Source organism: Mesoplodon mirus (assembly GCF_964341445.2).
Source record: "Mesoplodon mirus genome assembly, chromosome: 11".
NCBI classification, from domain to species: Eukaryota; Metazoa; Chordata; class Mammalia; order Artiodactyla; family Ziphiidae; genus Mesoplodon; species Mesoplodon mirus.
Window position 1 is genome coordinate 73,047,251 of NC_138987.1, and position 22,771 is coordinate 73,070,021.

Below are 22,771 nucleotides of genomic sequence, written 5' to 3' on the forward strand. Positions count from 1 at the left end.
TTTCTTGCAAATTCATCATCATTTCTCACGGTGTTTGCTCTCCTCTCCCCCCATCCACCCCCTCTCTCCTCCTGGTCCTTGAAGAAGATGGACAGGTCTTTGTAAGTCTGAGCCACTGGTCTAACTCAGGAGCATCCCTTGGATGCTAACTCAGGAGCATCCCTTGGATTCTACCCTATAAAAGCCCTTAAGCAAAATACTCTTTTTATTTTTTAAACTTTTTTGTTTGGAAATAATTTCAAACTTACAGATAAGTGGTGAAAATTATATGGAGTGCTATGACATATCCTTACCAAGACCCACTCATCTTTTTTCTTTTAGCATTCCCCCACATTTGCTTTATTATCATCTCTTTCTCTCTATATATGATACTTTTACCTAAACCATTTCAGAGTGGGCTGCATATCTTCTGAATTAAGTGTGTAATTTCAGTAAAGATATCAAATTTAAGAAACGCAAAATTGATATAATGCTTTAATCCACAATCCGTATTTCAACTTCGCCAGTTGACTCAAGCATGTCCCTTTAGCATTTTTGGTTGTTGTTTTTTCTCTGTTAAGGAGTCCACCCAGGATCCTGTGTTATATTTAGTTGTCAAGTCTCTTAATCTACCATAATCTGGAACAATTCGTCAGCCTTTAAAAATGATTTTTATGGGGCTTCCCTGGTGGCACAGTGGTTGAGAGTCCACCTGCCAATGCAGGGGACACGGGTTCGTGCCCCGGTCCAGGAAGATCCCACATGCTGCGGAGCGGCTGGGCCTGTGAGCCATGGCCGCTGAGCCTGTGCGTCCAGAGCCTGTGCTCCGCAATGGGAGAGGCCACGACAGTGAGAGGCCCACGTACAGCAAAAAAAAAAAAAAAAGATTTTTATTACACTGACTTTTTTGAATGATACAGGTTAGTTATTTCTATGGTACATGTTTTCCTCCATTTGCATTTGTCCAATGTTTCCTGATGAGTAGATTCAAGTTATAGATACATCTCCAGCAGAACTGTTCTTCTTCTCTTGTGTTCAATGTTTTTTTCTAGCAGGTTGACTATTCAATTATTCTCCAATGGATCGTAAACATAATTGCACATTAGAATCAATGGGGAGATTTTTACACTCTGGTGCTGATGTCCTATGTCAGTAAATTCTGATTCAGTAGGTCTGAGGGAGAATTTTGGAACCTGCATCTTCAAAAAGCTTCCCAGGTGATTCTGATGTATGTAAGACCAAGGCTGAGAGCCACAGACTTCCTATCTCAATTTATACATCCTGGTTTCTCCTTCGATCTCATTTCCCCTCCTTTGCTATGTTCTCTCCTCTCTGCATCAACCCTCATCTGGGCTTGACCTCATCTGCTGAGGGAAACCCATGTGTCAGAGAAATACTGGCAGGTTAAAGAGCCCATTTCAAAGCACATATTCTGTTTTATGGTTGCATTTTATGTGCATATGATTTATACTGTGACAAAATATGAACCCAGTCTTTTAGTGCACAAAATGGAGAGTCAGGAAAATCCCCTATAACTAAAAGAAAATGAAAGAAAAGAAAAATCCTTGAGATTTTAAAGCCAGAGAGGGTCGAGCGAATTGTAAACCATATTATGCTGTTGGCACATAGTAATCCATAATAGTGGGCCGTCTGAGAGAACTGCAGCCCTTTGTCAGAATTAGACTTGAATGATGCTAATTATAAATTAGGGTCTTCAGGAACACATCCCTCCCGCAATATCGTACCCACTAGAATGGACTTCCTGCACTAGGGGCAGTCTCAGAAAAGTCTGTTTATCTTTTATCCCATTCACTCTAGACAATCTAAGAATCTTCCCTTGGTCATGAGGAATCATTAGGAGATGGTGTGGGGTGTTTTGTTTTGCTACATCTTTGTACTTCTCCTTCTAGGTGTTTGTCTCAGTGAAGGGGAATATTGTCCCATCTTTAGTTCTGGCCACAGAGCACTGGTGGCAGTGGAGAGACTCCCCTGTGTTTAAGTAGCACGATAAAGGGGTCTGGGGTGGGAGGAGGTGGAGGTGTTTTGCATTTGCCACCGCACTTATTTGGAGACGCACGTTGGTTTGTGATGTCTCTGAGGGCCAACTGGAAGGAAGCACAGAGCTGTTAAATTCAGACCAGCACCACAATGGCTATTCATGAACTGAGGAAATGTGGTCCGTCTCTCAGGCCCAGGCCAGGGCAGGGTGGGGAAGGGAAGATGGGGGTGTGCCTTCAAACCAGATTGAGGGATGTTGAGTAGAATCAGAACCAGCCTGTAACATTTTTTTTTTTTTTTTGTGGTACGTGGGCCTCTCACAGTTGTGGCCTCTCCGGTTGCGGAACACAGGCTCCGGACGTGCAGGCTCAGCGGCCATGGCTCACGGGCCCAGCCTCTCCACGGCACGTGGGATCTTCCCGGATCGGGACACGAACCCGTGTCCCCTGCATCGGCAGGCGGACTCTCAACCACTGCACTACCAGGGAAGCCCCCTGTAACATTTTTAATGCATGTTCAAGGCTTGATTCCTTTGAAAGCATTTTCACATAATAACGCTGGTCCATCTGGTTCTTAGAACAACCCTGTGATGCAGGCAGGGTAGGGGTGATGAAACAACAACAGGAAGTTAGTATTGCTTGCTAACATTATTGAGTACTTATCGTGTATAGCCAAGGCACTAAGCACTTTTCTTAATCAGATTTTAATCCTCACAACTGTTTTATGAGGCAGATAGTGTACCTTAATTACCCTTATTTTAGAGAGGAAACAAGTATGACGAGTAACTAGTAGATGACACCACTTGAATTTAAACCAGCTTTCTCTGACATGAGAGCCCTAGCTCTTTACCGCTTTATCAAACTGCCTCCCCCGACGTCACATGGCTGAGAGGGGATGCAGACTGGACCTCTCTTGAGAGTCCACTGCTCAAATGATAAATGGAGGCTGCTCAGATTTTGATGCTAAACAAAATTCCAAGGCCTGGCTTCCCTCCCTTTGGAGGACACTTCTGCACATTTAACTCTTCCTCTTGTATCTCATGCTCAGGTCCCCAAAAGATTGACTTCCTGCGGCCTCCAGCCCTGTCTGTCTCTCCTTGCCCATAGGGAATGGCTAATACATGCAGGTCACACTTCTCACACCTACCTCTGGCCTGATCTACAGCTCGGCTTGTGCACAAGAACACAGTATATCTCTGTGGATGTGGTACGCAGGGATGCCTGGCTGAGGGCGTGCACAGGTGCTGAAATCCAGCTGATGTTCCAGTACAGAGTCTCGTGCATTCCCGGTGGAACCATGTGCCTGGAACCCCTTTTTCTAGAACGCAAAAAGCCTAGAGTCTAGCAGCAGTTCTCTATCTCCCCAGGCTCCACTCACCCACCCTGGGACCCATTCCTTCAATATTGTACACTCTGCAAAGTCACAGCAGGAGCCTGGAATTAGATACATTAATTTCTGCTACTTGATTATTTAGCTTTTATGGCGCCACCCCCTCTTACCCCCTCATGACACATGCACAAAAGTGCCATCAGTGGTGGGAAACTAAGGCATTTAGAAGTCCATGGGACAGATACTATGGGTGAAGGACAAGATTTATCTCGATCAGTGGTTCTGGAATTTAAAAGTACACCTCTGTGTGACTTAGAGGGCTTGTTAAAACACTGATTGCTGGGCCTTACAGCCAGAGTTACTGATTCAGTTGGTCTAGGGTAAGGCCCAAGTGGTTGCATTTCTAACAAGTTCTGAATCTGGGTCCATACTTTGAGAACCACTGAGCTAGATATTTCCTGACTCACACTGTAGACAAGCTTCTTGTTCCACCAACTTTGTCCTTGTTAAGACACGCACTGCCACATAATACTGTGTTGGTAACAATAATAACAGTAGTAGCTAATGTTAATTAAACACTATTTTTCCAGGCAGTACTGTAGGCGCATGATACATGTTGATTCATTTAATTCATGTCCAGGTTGAGAGAAGGAGAGTTTTGAAGCCATGTACTGGCTCAGGTTCACAACCTTCCAAACTGGCATAAGACTATGTGAGGAAAGAGAAGGAAAAGGAAAAAGGTCATGAAAATGCTGCTCCAAAGAGAGTCAACTTAGGACAGCTTTGCAGTAGCATTAATGAGTGATGCTGGATTCCAAATCATGTCCTTTTGGCATTTACCTTCATTAGTAAGAGCTCTGTGCAAGAGAATAAGGTGACTAGATGTGCAGGGTGTGTGTGTGTGTGTGTGTGTGTGTGTGTGTGTGTGTATACTCTCTTCCTTGCTCTGCTATTCTTTAATCATTTGACCTTGGGTGAGTCCTTGCCTCTTTAAGTTTAAACGAGGCATCTACAAAATAATGATAAGAAGAAATTAATAAATACTATGGTAGATTGTTTAATGACCACATATTCTTCCCACCCAGTATGTATGCCCCTTTTCAATGTGACTTTGCAGCTCTTCCCTTCAAGAAGCGGGGTCTGTTTCTCCACCTTAGGAATATGGCCTGGTTCATGATTCCGTTGACTGGTAGAATGTAGCAGAAGTAATGTGTGGTTACAGAGCCTAGGTCTCAACAGGCTTGTAGCTTCCATGTTTCCTCTCTTGCAAAGCTTTCTGAAACCATCACGTAAAGAAGCTGGTATAATCGAGTGGAGGATGAGAGGCCAGGTGGAGAACCAAGCCTGCAGCCACCATCAACTGCTAGCCATGCAAGAGAGGCTATTGTGAAACTTCTAGCTTGACGCTGAATGCAACTGCAAGAGTGAGCCCAGGTGAAACCAGCGGAGGAACGCCCTCGCTCCCTGCCCCGACCAACAAAACCATGAGAAAAATAAGCTGTCATTGTTTTAAACTACTAAGTTTTGGGGTAGTTTGTTACACAGTGATGGAAAATACATACAAGTACCCACCTCCCAGAGTATATAAAGGTGCTTAACGTAGTTGCTGGCACACAAATTTTAGCTATTATTTTTATCCCCTAGATTCTCTTCTTTGCAAATGGTGTATAGCATCTCTTCATGTTTCCCTCCTCATAACTCAAAAGAACTCTTGATGCAAGGGAAGACACAAATATATTCCACTTTCTCATTGAAAGTGTTTTGTGATATCCCACCCTCCATTTCCAATCCTATGTTCCAGTCCTAACTCATCCTTTGCTTGTGGATCGAGAACACTGTGGTCACTTCATAAATGTGAGTTAGTAGTAATGACATTGCCTTTCCAAGCAAAAGGTCTTAGTATTTCAGTTCTTATTCTTTCTTCTCTCGATTCCTCTTTCTGGTCAAGTGTGCTAAATTCTACGTAGTGGTTACATATGTACGGAGACAAAAGGAATGACAGATAATCTAATAGTGTCAGTGATTAAAATAACAAGTAGGAACTAGTGTCTGTTTCTGGATGAAGAATGCATTTGAAAACATGTGTTTGAAATGTTCATCAATATATGTTCAATATCTGTATGTGTGAGAATTATTACAGGGCTCTTATACTGTCTAAGTCTTTTATTCAGTCTTAACAGATTGCTGATCCTATACGCAATGATTTTGACAACATTGTGCTCTCTATGTGCTTTTGTAACACCATCTTTATTATTTATTTTTCACATGCCCCACAATGTCTGGCAGATAGTAGGTGCTCAATAAGCAAGTATGGAATGTGTGATTGGATTGAAGTGATAAAATTCCCAAGTTTCTTAAAAAATACTAATTTTAGGTGAAAGTTGAAATCACTTCTAACTTTCCATCCTGTCCCATCTCAGCTCTTACACATCTCTCCCTCCCCACTCCCCCACCTCCTATTGGTTTAACTCCTATACTCCGTGAAGCTCAGTTCAGATATTCCCTCCTCCAGAAGACATTAACCTACTGCACACCTACTAAAACCTCCACACTAGTCAGGAACCTCTCTTTTGTATTCCACACAAGTCCGTGTAATCTCCATCTCCCTCAACACCTCAGCAGATGGTGAGTTCCTTCAGGGCAACAACTTGTCATTCATCTTTGTGTCCCAGTAAAAAATAGCAATAACAGCTATTCCTTCTTAAGTGCTTACTAAGGATCAGGTACTGCAGTAAGCATTTTACAGGCATTGTCTCTCCTGGTCCTCACAGCCCTAAGAGGTGGAGGTTCATTTTATAGATGAGGAAACTGAGACTTGGTCACCAGCTAGTAAGAGGCAGTCAGACCTTTGACCTCAAAGCCTGAGTTCTTAACCACTCTGTTCTGACACTAGTTAAGTTCTCAGGAAACATTTGTTGGATGCATGAACATTTTCCAAAGTCACTAGACAGTCATCATTGCTTCCTTCTCCTTTTTCTTTCACACATTTTTTTTCTTTTTGGTGGTGGGGGCAGTTGAAGGGCGATTAAGAGATGAAATGGGGGAAATTAGAAAGGAGAAAAAGGAACTGGATAATTAGCCCCTGAATGAAACTATATATATATATATATATTGAGTATTAGATAATAGAAACATATTAAATACTAGATACACACAAACTTCGAATATTTAGGCAATATAAAAAACATGGTTACTCAGCATGACCATCACACCTTGGCAGTAGATGGACATTGGCACTTGCTACCTAAGTGGTCAACAATTCCACCCACTTCTATATCACTTTAATCAACTCAATACCCTAGCACTCCATCCCATTCTCCCCATTCCATTTCACTCCCCTCTGCTTAATTTCACTCCACTCCATTCCATTCCATTTCACTCTCCAGTTCCACTCCATTTTGCTCCATTCCACTCTACACCTTTCTTTCCCTTTCCTTTCTACACACCTTTAGTAAGCATTAAGCATTATGTTCAGGTGCTGGAGCTACAAAGTTGAATAAATACAGTCCCTACCCTCCAAAAGCTCACATTCAGATTTTTCCTATCATCACTGATAACAGACTACTCCAACTCATGGCCCAACTACAGTAAGTCAATCCAAAATCCTCCCAAACCAGGAGCTAGCTGATAAAGAAAATAACTGACACACAAAGATTTTCTTTACACAATTCCAAGCGATTAAGTTGAACAATTTTTATTCCTCTCTAATACTCTTCTAGGTGTTGAGGTAGAGTACCTTTCAAAATTACTTTTCAAGGACAGAGATTTTACCTCCCAAGTGACCCATTTTTACTTTTCAACGTATTTAACTACAGCTGTTTATAACAGACTATTATAAAGTAAATGCTCCCACTAAATCAAATGATGATCTAGCAGGGTTGCCTCACCTAAGGCATGAGAGTCATGGAAAACTGCGGTTTTAGAAACTGCCTTTGGAACGAGCATAGCTTTTATACATTCAGCTTCCAAGGACATAGTTAAGGTTTTGCCTGAGCTTCAAGAAAAAAAATGGAACATGAGATCTTGGGCTGCATAGTCATTCTGGTGCTCCATCTGGGAGCTCATATAAACTTTAGAGTGAACTTCACTTTAGAAAAATACTAAAAATCAAAAACCAAAAAACCCTACAGAGTAGTTGCCACAGCTCAAGGCTGCAAACCCAGGTCTAGGGCTGGACCACGCGGGCTCTGTAACACGGTGCTGGGTCGGCCCCCAGGAATGGTATGCCGGCAACAGAGCTCTAGACCTGGCTGTCCTTGACTCATCCCAGTGAGTCTGGCCATGTCTGGGAGCTTTCTGTGTCTTTGTTTCACAATGGTCCGACTTGGGCAAAGATGGGGAAATATTCTTTTTTCTAAAAGACAATGCTTTAGTGTTCAGGCAGATATGTTTCTATTGTAGTTTTTATTCAGCATGTTTCTTATTTGACACAGTTTTTGTTTTGTACTAGTATCTGTCTCTGTCTCTATGTGTATATCTGTATGTATACTGATAAAAATTAGTACATATATACTGATATCCCTACATGTGTACTGGTATGTATCAGTACATATATATATATATACACACACACACACATCAGTACAGAAAAAATAGATATAAATATTTAAGCTCAGCTATAAAAATACTTTTATAAACTGATGTTAGAACGCAGTTTTAGCTGAGGCAAAATGAACAAGTGCTCCACCAAGAAGAGTTCAATTTCAAAACAAGTGGTGAATCTCTCACTGATATCAGTGGTTGAAAGGGCTCAGGACTTGGAGATTTAGGGAGAGCACAGTGCCAGTTCATGATGGCTTCCTTAAGTAAAAAGTCTCCTGCTCCTTTTTCCTGTCTTCCCTTCCCACTTTCCAAGCCCAGACAGATCTGAAACCATGATGATCAAGCTAGGAGAGGTGGGTAAAGAGCTGAGTGAGAAGTGAGAGAATTTGAACATACTCCCTTTCCCTTATTTCAGGACCAAACTTGGTGGGGTGATGGGAGAGGAGAAGCTAACATTTCAACTGAATTCAGAGTTTGGGTTATTTCCTGATATGGATATTTTTGCTAATGGGTTGAGAGAGAGTGTTGAATTTTAAAGTGATACAAAGAGTGTCCAGAAAAGTCATGAGGCCTTCTGAACTTCTATTCAGAGGCAAGGCAAGAACTATGTTGAGGGGAAGATATATGGTACTGGCTCTATTTGTTTTGTCATCAGTAATGAGGTATGTGTTCACTAGTCAGGAGTCATGTGCAATATTCATTTCTGCACAATACAAAAGAAACCAGAGCACTAAAATGCATGTCATATGCACAGTGTTGGGCTTTTACTCTCTTTAAATTATTTGGGTTGCTTATTAGGAAACAGCTAAATATTGCCAAATGAAACCTTAGGTTTTTTTTTTTTTTTCCTTTTTTTGCGGTACGCGGGCCTCTCACTACTGTGGCCTCTCCCGTTGTGGAGCACAGGTTCTGGACGCGCAGGCTCAGCGGCCATGGCTCACGGGCCCAGCCGCTCCGCGGCATGTGGGATCTTCCCGGACCGGGGCACGAACCCGTGTACCCTGCATCGACAGGCGGACTCTCAACCACTGCACCACCAGGGAAGCCCAAAATCTTAGCTTTTAAAATTTGTTTTAATTACACCGTTACTGTCTAAAATGATAGCCTAAAACCCTGAGTGGAAAGCAAAACCGAAGAGATGAACACCTGAAATGGAAACACTATGTGACCAGACTCTATGGCTGTGTCATTGCTGCTTCTCAGCCATTTATCTGTCCTGTTGTGGATGCTGATGTGAAATTGCTATGAGACTCAGCTTATCCTCCTCCGTGTTCACAAATCCATTATAGTGATTGCTGAATCTTCCATTGCTTTGTGACTCTCTCTGCTCCCTTATAAGCATAAACGCTTTTGAAATATATCCAGGGGGGACCTGCAAGGGACTGATTGCAATTTCTATTTCCTGGTTTTAGGTTATCGTAAGCCTATGAACCCTGACGTCGCTTCAGAAATGTGGCCAACCTACAGGAGTGCAGTTATAATTATCTTCAGCTTATAAAGGTGTAGCAATTTTAATTCTATCCCAAAGGTTTTCTCATTACACAAAATGCATTCATGTACAATTAGCACCCAGGACACAGAGTGCCTGATCTCCCACTTGAGTAGCAGTATTTCCAGCAAAGCAAATCTTTTCAACCAATGGGCTTTCTGAGACCTTACCAAACCACACTCCATCCCCTCCCCTCTCCCCTTACCTCTTCAGTGGTGCTGGAGAAGGGTTGAGTAGTCCAGGGAACCCAAGATGTAGTTCCAGCCATCTGCAGGTTGGGGTGCTGCCTCTGGCTGCTGTTTTGGCTGTAGTTTTCTGTAGTACTTCTTGTGAAGGTCTCTGTGGTATTACTAATAAGGTGTCCCGGGCTATATGGAAGTGCATTAAAAGTAGTGGGGATTTGGGGAGGAGTTGTGTTTCTAGTGCTCCTTACTGAGACTTCTGCTCCCAGGCCAGCTGAGGTAAAGAAAGGACAGTTGCTAAAATTACCCTCATGTTTTAGGGATTCTTCACATAAAAGCAATTTTACTTAGAAAAACGCCGCTTTAACAATGGGCATGTAGATAAGCTTCAGTTATATGAAAAATAGAAGATACTTTGAGTATGACCATACTCATTTGCCCTGTCCATTTCACCCATCTATCAATTTTATCCACCTATTAGTTTTACAGGGTGCAGGGAGAGTTGTGGAAACTGTGCTATCAGGGATATAACTGTGCTATAAGCATACAAAGAGGCTCAAAAGGGAAATGGTATTTTTTAACATTTAGCAAGATGTAACTAAAATAATCATTACCATTAAGCATCTTTTCCTTGAGATGTGGAGGGTTGTGCAGAGTACCCTGTATACAGTGTTGCCAAATTTCAGCAAATAAAAATATGTGATGCCCAGTTCATTTAGAATTTCACATGAAGAACCAATAATTCAGTATATTTAATATATCCCCAATATACATTACATTATATTATATTGTATATTAGGAATATGCTTATATAAAAAATTGTCATTTATCTGAAATTCAAATGTAACTGAGTGTTGTATATTTTATCTGGCAACCCTACCTGTACGTCTACCAGATCTAGGCTTTGATAAATGTTTAGACATTCTCCCTAGTTTCTGTTTGTTTTTATCTTCTTGAACCCTGTGCCACTATCACTTCCATTGTGCCTGGCAGACCAGATTTATTTATCCCTGGGGTGTCTTTTACAGGACAAACCCAACTGTACTATTAGCAATATGCCTTTACAACAAACTCCAAGAAGCAGTCTTGATTCTGCAGTCTTAATTGAGTTAGGTGTTACAATGTCCTTTTACATAGATATTGATCTATTGTTGGGATGTAAAAATTTCTGTATGTGGAGATTAGTATTTTGGTCATTTTGAGCTTTGGCCAATGCCAATCCCCTGAGTTGACAGGGGATTTCAATTTTAGCTGTGACAATTTTAGCTCTCAGACCCTCAAAAAAAAAAAAAAAAAAAAAGCTTTAATGATGAGGTGAGGGCAGAGACAAGCTTCCAAATACCTAGCATGTAATTATGTGTCTTAGCATGTCAACCTATGATTACTCTTCTTCACTAAGGAGTAGTTGGTAAGTTCTCATCCTGAGAACTATTTTTTTTTCAGTCAGCTTACAGAATTAATTCAATGGGTGAAACAAGACTTCCCCCAAATTAGGTAAATGATCAAAACACGCTTGAAATTTCTTCTGCAAATAACATAGCTTATCACCATTGCATGTAGCTTTGGAATATCTTATGGAAAAATTTTTACACTTCTGTAATTGTCTTTAATTAACCTTCTAAATGTATTTTTAAAACCCTCCAAACCAAACAAGTCCATTTTCCATTTTAGACCACCACCTTTTTTCCAAAGAAAGAACCTACAGAATATTCAGGTCTGGTTCCCCTTCACTTTGTGCCTATGTTTTTAACTTGTGCTATTTAAGAAGCAGGAAGGAAAATTTAGTCTTAACATTTGATTTCCAAATTTCATGAATTTCAAAACAGTGATCTGCAAACTTTGCTAGGCATCACATCACTTTTGGGGCTTGTTAGACAACTGAAGCCTAACCGCCCTACCACCCTCCACCCCCGAAATTGTGATTTAGTAGATCTGGTGTGGGAACCAGCACCTGCACTTCTAATAAGTTTCTCAAGTGTAATATACATCCAAGTACATAATCTTATCCATATACACAATATGAGGCAAAGCTGAATTCTAATCATTTCTTATGTGGACACTGAAGGATTATAAAGTAGATGGGAGGAAAGAAAATCCATCCTAAAAATATATAAGGTGATGGAAATAAGTTCATCTTTCTATTGCCTGAGCTCTTTGTTGAAATGGGTGCTATGAAATTATACTAAAAATAGTAGATCTTTGGATGTTTTGGGTTCTATAAGTCTTCTGATGTTCTTTGAAAAGGTATATACATTTTACAGTTCATGAAAGAACAAGATATATTTTGACAAATGCAAGGAAAAGTTCTTACACAATGGAACAATATGTTGAAGCTATTTTTAAAAAGCTTTATTGTACCATTGCCACTACATTGTTTCCACATTATACACAATTCCTCTTAGAACACAATTCAAAATAAGGCGGACCGTCCTGGGTCCAATCTCAGAAGTTTTAGCATTTAATGTGTAAAAAATAAAGTTTAGCACTGATAGCTCACCTATAAGATGATTTGCAATGACTGCATCATATCAAGCCCATATTTCAAATACATTTCTTAAAAAAGCAATATGTATTTTAGTTTATTAATTCATCTATGATTGCCTCAGAAAAAATCAATAATAGAAATGGAATTTTTGTATAATGATAATAAAGACAATACACAATTTGTTAGTTTCCCTCTTTTAAATGGTACAAAAAACTTTCGAGCATACTGAAAGAAATAACTTGAATAAAGCTCATTTTGGAGATAGAATATTTTAACTATATTGATACTCTCCATTCTGTAGGAAGACACCAAATGTAATGTGCCCTTTAAAAGTGGGAAAATAATCTGGAAAAGAGTTAACAAATGAAACAGAAGATACCTTAGAAAAATGATGATTTGTATATATATATATATATATATATATATATATATATATATATATATACACATAAATATTTAAATTTAATATATAAAATATTTTTAAAAAGATTGGGATAGAATAAAGATAAAGTGAAAGGTCTGGGAACTATAATAGTCTAAATAATTATTAGAAATGGTTAAAATGAATAATTAACATTTCAGAAAATGTAGTCAATGAAATAAAGGATACATTAAAAAATACACATGCCTAAAATTTGAAAAAGTGAGTAAGGAAGTGAAAAGTTGTTGAAAAGAGTACCAAAGATGGAGAATTTACAAACAATGGGAGACACAACAAATGAGAAGGCATAATCAGAGGTTAAAGTTTTTTTTTTTACAGACCTTAGAAGAGATGCAAGATTAGAAAAAAGTAAAATTAATAAATGGACATTGATACCAGGACATAGCATAGTAAAACATCAAAGCATAGCATAGTAAAAAACTTGGGTTAAAAAATAAATGAAAGCTTAGCCAATCAAAGAAATACTTTTCAAAAGCCAATTACTACTCAGCTACTGTATTATGGGTTGCCTTATGAAGATGTGCCTGGTTTATCCTAATGCCCCATGTTTTCTTTTGGGAAGGTACAAACACACACATTGGAAAAGGATGAGATGGTGGGGTAGAGGGATGGCGGGGGGAAGAATGGCTTAAAAGTTCATAGCTACCAGGCTGTGGGAGAGACATGCTGAGCCAGAGGCTACTTAAACAGGGTCAGGGCAAGGGCAGATGGAAAGTGGGTGAATAACTTGGTGTGTCCAGGGCTGGCTCATCCATTAGCACATTGGAACATTGCCTAGGGCCCATGATTTTAGGGCCCATGAAATGATTTAATTTCTTTGAAAATAATTTTTCATAAAGAACTTTCAGGGTCAAAGAAAATGTTAAAAAATTTTTTTCACACATCATGAAAGAATGAGAATGTTAGGACACATGAAAATCTATTAACTTATTTTATTTTTCCCAGTGGAGAAAGGGACCCACAAAGATATAAGAGCACATATGAAAGTCATTTGTGGCCCTGGGTGTGCCCTGATAAGTTCATTGATGTGTCACAGGTTGAAAATTGTTGGGGGACTCTGGATGCTGTGTTAGATATTTTTTAATGATCATATAAAGCATATATTAATAATCAAGACCAGATGATTTTCAATGATCATGTAAATACATGGTTAATTGCAAGGCCCATGTTGTTATAATGATGCTAGGAGAAAAACTCTAAAATGGCTGTGGCAGCCAATTTGGTCAAAGTAGCGTCTGTGTATACAAAAGACACTTTCGGTTTTGCTTTGTTCATTTCCCATCAAGCTCTCTGTATTTACAAGCACTCCTACCAATCCCTAAAGGAAATAAGTTACTAAAACCCTGTCTCCCAAGAGCATACATGATTATTTACCTATTACAATGCTTATGCAGTTTATTCCCTCACCTGTATGAATACAATTAAACAATTACTTTAACCAACAGGTATATCAAGCCAGCCAACAATATGATTTACTTCAGCAGTGAAATCTCTTTTAGCGATTTTACTAACTCAGCTATATCAGGGATATTGAAAATATGTCTGCAAAAATTTGCCTGTCCTCAGATAAATATGAGAGTTGAATGAATGAATCTGTAGTAGATGCTGAATAAATGTTGACTGGTTGGCTGACATATACAATGTTTCTCTTCATACAATATGAAACATCTTAGTGAAAGTAACAATTTTAGACAATCATCCAGGTGTTTATACTTGTAGGGAGACTTGGCATTCCTTGGAATAGGTATCCAAAGGCTAGATGGAAGTTTGTACTCTTCATCCAGAAGACCTAGGACTACATGAGCATAGTCTACCTGCCAATAGATTTGTGCTGGTGCTGTGGAAACTCTTTTCAAGTTTAGAATGCTTATATTTCCCTCTCCTAAGGATTATTTGCTTAGATATGCTTGCAGATCAGTAATATCCTTTGAGTAGATTTCTCTGTTACCCATAAAAAAGAGGGGGCAAATGAATGAGTTATTTTCCAGATCATGTAGGTCCATAAAACTTCAGTGATTCAGCCACTGTAACCTTTGTTGTCTGCTTGTGGTGTCAAGACTATTTCCTGTTGGAATAGATGCAACTGTAACTTTTGATTTAAAAATTCTTCTTATTTGGGAAGAAGAGAAAAGCAATAGTCATGACTTCGATAGTGGCATAAAGTAGTCCTTAGCTTTCCTTTATTGTTCCCAATAATTCTGATATTCATCACCTTTTAGAAGTTGAAACATTTACTAATTTAGACAGCATTTATTGACCAAGGGAACCAATATTACCTTTAAAGGAGATGAAGATTTCTAAGTTATGATCCCTGTTAACAGTTTTATAGCACAGTAATTTAGTTTTTCTAACTCTTTTCCTTTTGCATCTCCTGTATATATAAAAGACTTGGTCATGGAAAAATGATTTTTTCAATTGAATTTCTAGTGAACTTTCCTAGAAATGTACAAGTACCCCCCAAACTGTAGACCAATATAATTTTCGCTTTAGCTTATAAGGTTTTTGTTATGCAGGAAGCCCTTTACTTAGGAGTGCTATGTTTTAAGAGCTTGTAAATTAGAGATTTGAGCCTCAGAATGCATTTTTACTCCTAAAGTAATAATAATCCTTAAAAAAGTCAAATGTGTGATTATTTAAAATTGCTATACTGTTGAACAAAACACAATTTGGTTGTTCCTTATTGCATTATTGAGGACTGCCTTGTGTGAATTTATAGAGACTGAGAAATTATACACAAAATATTTCTAAAAGTCATACTCTTAATACAGTCACTCCAAGGATGTAGCTATACAATATAACATCAAAATATAGGGAGGAAAAATTAGAATCTGTCAATCACTTGTTTTATTGACACCCTGCTAAAGGTAAGATGGTTTCCAGATAACTGGATATCTGGCAACTGATTGACAAAAGAATATATGGGGAGAATGAAATTTTGTAATTTTTAGCCAGATATGTTGGCATTTTGGAGGCAATGCTTTTTATTATTACTCTTACTATTCAGAATAATAGTTATAAGGCTCTAATTTTTTTTTTTTTTTTTGTGGTATGTGGGCATCTCACTGTTGTGGCCTCTCCCGTTACGGAGCACAGGCTCTGGACGCGCAGGCTCAGCGGCCGTGGCTCACGGGCCCAGCCGCTCCGCGGCATGTGGGATCTTCCCTGACCGGGGCACGAACCCGCCTCCCCTGCATCGGCAGGCGGACTCTCAACCACTGCGCCACCAGGGAAGCCCCAAGGCTCTAATTTTTAAAAAATTGATCTTAAAAGTTTGATTTTTTAAAAAAGAGTCTGTCTACCAGGTACACTTTTTTTTTTTTTTTTGGTCCAGAATGAAGATGTGTAGTATATTCTTTAAGGGTAAACTTGAAATTCAGAGGGAATGGCAAAAATCTCAATCCATCTTTTCTTTAATTTGGTATTCTACTATGTACTGGTGATCCTGGTTCTACACAATCTATATATTCTTTTAAATTAGATTCCCATTAATTAGGTCTCATTAAATTCTATTTGTCCATTAAAAGTTTGTTTTAAGGGGTTTTATTTATTTATTTTTAAAGTCTTTATTGAATTTGTTACAATATTGCTTCTGTTTTATGTTTTGGTTTTTTGGCTTCGAGGCATGTGGGATCTTAGCTCCTCAACCAGGGATCGAACCTGCACCCCCTGCACTGGAAGGCGAAGTCTCAACCGGTGGACCAGGGAAGTCCCAAGGGGTTTTAAAGAAATATAAATTATATGAAAATTTAAAAAGACAGGTCAATTTTACATTCTTCTCCTAATAAAAAATCATTGCAGTAGCGCTGATTATTTGAGGAAATATGACCCTAGTATAGGTCCTTCTCTCAAAAACCTTCACATTAACTTTTGAATGAATTTTAACCCACTTTGGAAGCCTATTCGATTCACCCTCCCTGTATAGAGGGACTCGAGTAAAGGAGAGGTAGAAGAAGAAAAAAGATGTCTTATTGAGAATGAAGCACAGCTAAATTATGACAAAATCCAGTGGGCACTCAAAGGATTGTTTAAAAAGTATGCAATTTAAGAATTACCTTTTAAATGAAAAAACCCCCCCCACAGTTGCTTAATGTGACACACTGGCAAGAATATATATTGGAGGGAGGGGTATTTTTTTTTTCTACTTACACTCTATTGTAATTATCTATTTACTTATTTGCCTTCCCCATTATCCTAAGAAGCAAGACATATTTAGTGATTCTCAACTTTGGCTGCACATTAGAATCACCTTGGAAGCATTTAAAAATTATAATGCCTGAGTTAGTTGGCCTAGAGGATGAAGCCTGGATATTAATACTATTTCAAAGGTCCCACTGGGATTCTGGTGTGAAGCTTGGGTTGAGAATCACTGGTGTAGAGTACTTCAGTTACTAGCACAAGCTCTGGCACCTAGTAGGTAATAGAGAAATATTACTTAGATACTTGATGGCATCATGAATGTTTCCTCTATGAAACAAATATGAAATGTATAGTTCAGATTTTGACCTTCACAGGTATGCTTTTACTGAAGAACCTAATTTAAAAAATCACATCCTATGGATTAACAACATGCATATTTGTGCTGCTTAAGAGTGTAGTATTTAGTTATCAACTCTTTAAGAAAGGACATTTGGAATCATTCATCACAAACATCTGCATGCAATTTAATTTTTCACAATGGATTCTCTAGAAAATCAGTGAGTGTTCATGCTATGGGTCAACCAATATCATTCTGTGTGGGTCGAGAAGAAAAATGTGTCTGTTAGCTTATAACCATGTTAAGGCAAAAGTATACATTGTACCTATGCATATTCAAATATAAGATTTTTTTGAACTAGAATTGTACAAATTTTAGCTCTGCTTTTTCTAGAAGTCCATTTTTTCCCCAACACACATTATCAGGCATTTTTGGATATGGCATGTTCAGTGGTTAACTGTAACTGGTATATTGTATCTACTTTACTTTTGAAGTGAAGTCCATCACTGGGCATGTTTTGTATGAAGGTCAAAGGAGATAGTTTTTCCATGAATTATCTTCTATCTTAAATAACCCATACCTACTGAATCCATATGTGCTTTTAAAAAGTTCTAATGAAAGAATATTCTTCTAAATAAGGTTTGATTAGGATTTGGGGAGGAATCTCACTTCTTGTGTACAACCATATACCTTACAACTGAAATATTTACAATGTTTCTGTGTTGTTTGGGACAGGCCTAGTTAGATGAACTACAGGAAAGGAGTTGTATGAACTGGTGCTATATGCTGTATACTCTCTGGTAAAGTGAATTTTCTAATTAACATTTACATTTTTTTATCTTACTCTCATATCAGAAATTTTATAAGAACAGGGACTCTTCTTGTATTGTAGAAGAACCCATGCATTTAATTGGCACCTAATTAGATGTTTGTCTAATTTTTGAAGTGAATGAGTGACAGATAACTGTTCCAATATCAGTGTGGTGAAAAAACTCATATAAGCCTCAAAAATCAACACCTAATAAAAAGATTTAAAGGTACAGGGGATGTTGATCCCCAGATGAGGTTGTGAATCAAAATTATTTGGGGAACTTTTAAAAAAATATCAAGTATCATGCCCAAATATAGATTTCTTGGAATCAAATCTTGGAGATGATCATAGAGGAAGAAATGATGGCAATGATTCCCTCTACTCCTTCTCCCCACCAGATGATTCTGGATGTAGCCAATTGGGCAAGAGTCTGTGTAAGCATTTGGGAAGTACTATAAAATGGAACATGTACTGGTAGAGGAATCAAGAAACTTGGGTTCTAATCATACCTCTGCCACTTAATTATCTGGGACAATTCCCTTAACCTTGACAAATTTTAATCTTAATGAACGGCTTCATTTCTAGAGAATTCCTCCAGTGATTTATACCTAATATGTAATAATTCTTTTATCCTTCATGACTTCCTAAAGCAAACCTCTAATAGAGGAGTAAATAAGCAATAAGATGATTCAATAAAATAGAAAATTAAGCCGTATCTACAAATAAAAATTCCTAGTCTAGGACTGAACTGTATGTTGTACCAGAAATTTATGCATGTGTATACAAGTTTTTATATGTGTCCATCATCTAGGTTATATCCATCAATGATCAACAAATTAGAAAACTCTGTGGCTGCACATTGGTTCTTACCATTTCAAAATATGTTATCTCCAAAAAATATCTACCCTTAAACATTAGTACAAGAGATTGGCAAAAGCATAATTTATTATCTTCCCAGTCTTAGCAAGCACCATTATGATGTTGTAATAGTTCCTCATAATCAGAGAATAGAAGTGTCTAAATCAGCAAAAATATTAATTTCCTGATCATTGGCTTTAGTCATTGCATATACATATGTACATAGAGCTACATACCCACATTTAGTAGTACTTAACCAAAGTGCTTAATGTCTGGAACAAAAGAGAAGCTTGAGAAATATTTGTTGAATTAACAAAAGAAGCAAGAAAAAAAGGAAGGAAGAATGAGAAATAGACAGAAAAAGTTGAGCTTATTTTAATGAAGATAATGAAGTTTTCCAAGTCAGTGGGTATCATGTGATCCATTTCCATTAGCTTATGAATCTTCCATAGGAATTTTGTTGGGGTATGTGGACTTCCCTTGAATGTGAAAAAACAAGACATTTAGCAGAAAAAGTTTCAGAATCGATTCTGAAAGGAAGAGCTCACCTTTTTTAGAGCAGAGGCTTTCATTGACTGGTTTTCCCTCTTCGTTGACATCTATTTTCATCCAGCTGTGGAGGTACTTCCTGCCCTTCTTGACCACTACCCTGAAGCCTTGTTTCTTGAGAAAGAGAGAGGCATTTTCCACCTCAAGGAACCCTTCCTTCTCATAGCAAGTCCATCGAGGTGCCCGGGAGCAAGGGGCAAAGATGGCGGATCGGGAAGGGCCACCAGAAGAATCAGAGATGCCCAGGCACAGAGCAGATTTAACATGAAGGAGCTTTCCATCCTCAGTCCACATCCACTGTTGGTTCTGGCTGGTCCCATTGCACAAGTCCATGACCACTCTCTCATTTTTGAAAAGGCACTGTTGTTTCTGGACATGGACAATCTGAAACCCCTCTGGAAGATGAGAAGCTCATCAAGTACTACGTAGCAAATCATAAGGCCCACCAGAAAACAAAACAACCTACCCACAAATCAGCCAGGTCAAAGTACGAGGTTTACTTATCTTTTGCAATTGCTATCATTTCAAGTGACTATTCCTAGATTCAACACATGTGATTTAAAGCATGTGTCCCAAAGTAGACAATGTCAAAATGTCACACTTAGCTCCCTTTCTTTTCCTTTCACATGGCTTAGGGAAGAAAATACACCCCCATTGAAATAATGAAAGGAAGCTTGGAAAAGAAACAAAACCATCCAAAGAGTATGGTGTGATATTTTAGCCCAAATAATTAAATATGTTAAAGTTATAAAAAACCCAGTTCCTGTTTTAACCATTTCACTCCTTCCACCTCACCTCCATCCCCCACTCTAAAAAAGCAACCCTTTTTCCAAACCTTAAATTACTATTGCAATAAGTGTTAGTACACAAATGGACTAGTTTGAATACAATTTTTAAAAATTGGATATAGTTATCCACAAATAAAACAAAATTTCCCATTCCTCTTAACACAGCCTCCTAGCTAATAGCAACCAAGTGAAAGTATTGATTATCACAAATTAAATTTTTTACAATCCTAGGGAGAAGCATTTCTCTATTTTGTGACAGTATCTACAATCTTCCTTCAAATGCTAATAGATTAAAAAAATCACCTATTCTCCATGTAAGAAAACTAAATACTCAATTGTTAAACATCAGGATTAAAAAATGAGATATTCAGGCTCAAAAACCATTTTCAAGGTGCTTTTACTTAATTTTCTCAGCTCTCCCATGAAAATATTCAGACGTTTCGAATAACAACTTCCATATAAAACACACCACAGTTCCCCAACCCCCTTTAATTATATTTCTTATATTTTCTTTCTTTAACACAAAGGAAACAAAACTATAGCCTGTCAGGGAAAAAGCATGGAGATGCCACAGACTGTTACATAATGATACATTCTTCCCCCCTCAGGGTTGCTTTACTCTCTGCTGTAAAGATGCCATTTCAGGAGCTGCCTGAGGCATTTGGAAGACACAAGAGAAGGCCATTTATTTTCTTTTGGAGAGAAATCTCAACGGTGTGGGCATGGCAGGCTCCTTTTATTCCCCCTCCTCATCGTCTTTGGCTAAACTGCCATGGAGACCCGGCTCCATTTCCGCCTTGTTTCAGACACTTTTCAAAGGACAGAGACTCCACTGCTGGCTGTTGGAGAAATGCCTCAGGAAACTGAGGCAGACCCACTCACCTGAGTTCCCGAAGATGAAGCAAGTAAGAATCGCCACGTAAAATTCAGCCTCCATTTTCCACTTAACGACTGTTCATGCTTCGCTTGGAGGAAAAAAAAAAATCTCCCAGATAAGAGAAGCAAAGACTAGGAAGGAAATGTGCCTTCATGGTGGGGGGGAAAGTCAGTGACGAGCACTTCCTCCTATTGAATTGTTTGGGGGAAGTTTTACACCAGTTGTCCTTTTCTGTTTCCTTAGAAAGAAGGGATTATGATTGCCTCTCTTTTTTTTAATGTAGAAAAAATTCCAGCCTTCAGGAGCAGAATAAAACTTGTAAGTTTTCTTCTACCATCCCTGCGGCACAAGACTACTTAAGCTCAAGAGGGAAGAAAGGAATTGTAATCTTAGGTAACTGAATGTTCCTACAACATTACATCTCTTCAGGTGATGTGATTCTGCTGAACAAACAGAAATCGTGTAATTTATGAGAGTCTATGACAAGTGATACAAAGACATAAACATGTACTGTTTGTATAGTGATAGCTGGCAGCCTATCGAGGAAAACCACATGATGATGGCACTTCTAGATCATTATCTCTCAAGTGATGACAATACTACAGTTTGAAATAGTCAATTGCACTGGGGAGAGGCAGACTAAAATTAAACCCATCCCACTATCGACTTCAGGCTTTCCCCAAAAGATAATGGTCTCTCTTCAAATAGGAAAAAAAAAAGTACATGCCTTACTCAACATTTAGTATTAAGAGTAGTTTATTGGCAGTAGGAAACAAAGTCAACATAGCTACATTAAAAATTCATATTTGAGCAGAACATCTAGTGTTTGCTGAGTGTAGTTTTTTTTTTTTTAAGCTTTATTTGTCTCTTGAGGATTAAATCCTTTCAGAGATTTAAGGATATCCATGGCAGCATCCTTTTAAAGAACCTCTGGAAATGGGACAGGTTACATCATTCCCAAAGGCATCTGCCTTTTGCTGGGAGAGAGATTTCAGGTAGACAGCATATTCAAAAATTCTTTCTTAGTAAAAGAGAGCAAGTATTTAAAATTCTTAACACATCATAGTTGCTACAAATTTGTTTTTCCCTTTGAAAGTAAAATGACTCACAATGTAGAAATAGTGGGTAGAATTCTGGAGCAGAAACCACCTCTATGCCCAATAGTAGAGAGTAAATACATATATACCCAATGACAATCATTGTGCTCTGTAATTGATTGGTACGAGGTACTGATAAATACACATTTAATAGGTAATATTTTCAAGACACGTTTCCATATAAAATAGTTACTGCTTCTGTTTTTTTTTTCAAAAACAAGGACTTATTTGTTAAAAATCCATTTTCAATCACAACTTTAGCGGCAAGATTCTGGTAACTGAGAAAGGAATTAGCACTTAAAACAGGAACAGTTTAACAGCTGACAGTCCATTCACAAGACAGATTTTTTGCAAACATAAAAGCATCTAAACACACAATAATAATTTCTTCAGCAGCTCTTCAAGTCGTCATCTGATGACATAAATTTCATACATATATTCTGTGTGGCAGATAGTCAATACAGACAAAACAAAATCCTCCTTAGCTGTGTGAGAAATCAATCATACCTCCATCAGCAAAGGACCTTCAAAATAATTTAGGGGATGCTTACAAATGCATTCATATACACAAGAGGCTGGCAATCTTGAATATGTTGCCATCTTCCACAATCCATGTCCCAGCTTGGCTTCACATCTTCTCTTTTCTTCCACTGCAGGAAGCTCCTTCCAGAAGCCTCAAGTGGGTAATTGACTAATCACCCCTAGAGAGCAATGGTCTGGTAAGTCTTCAGAGAATCACTGGACAGTTTCTGCCGCAAGTCTGCTCTCGTACAGGCACAGAGCGTGATGTACAAATTCATACTGCTCACTGGTTTGGACCATTCCACCCCTGCAAGGAAGAGATAATACAATAATTTATTGCTAACGTCCC

General features: G+C 38.5%; 2 protein-coding genes across 2 annotated transcripts in view; both read right to left on the reverse strand.

Annotated features, from left to right (window-relative positions):
* Positions 1-20,907, reverse strand: part of PTPRB (protein tyrosine phosphatase receptor type B) — a 115,818-nt gene extending 94,911 nt beyond the window's left edge. The window contains exons 1-3 of the mRNA XM_082636647.1: positions 20,809-20,907; positions 19,138-19,533; positions 9,543-9,793 (exon numbers count right to left, since the gene is read on the reverse strand). Coding sequence (XP_082492773.1) covers positions 9,543-9,793; positions 19,138-19,533; positions 20,809-20,863 — 702 coding nt within the window. The 5' untranslated portion in view covers positions 20,864-20,907. The remainder of the gene's footprint in view (positions 1-9,542; positions 9,794-19,137; positions 19,534-20,808) is intronic.
* A 640-nt stretch (positions 20,908-21,547) lies between these two features.
* Positions 21,548-22,771, reverse strand: part of PTPRR (protein tyrosine phosphatase receptor type R) — a 281,762-nt gene continuing 280,538 nt past the window's right edge. The window contains exon 14 of the mRNA XM_082636126.1: positions 21,548-22,729. Coding sequence (XP_082492252.1) covers positions 22,636-22,729 — 94 coding nt within the window. The 3' untranslated portion in view covers positions 21,548-22,635. The remainder of the gene's footprint in view (positions 22,730-22,771) is intronic.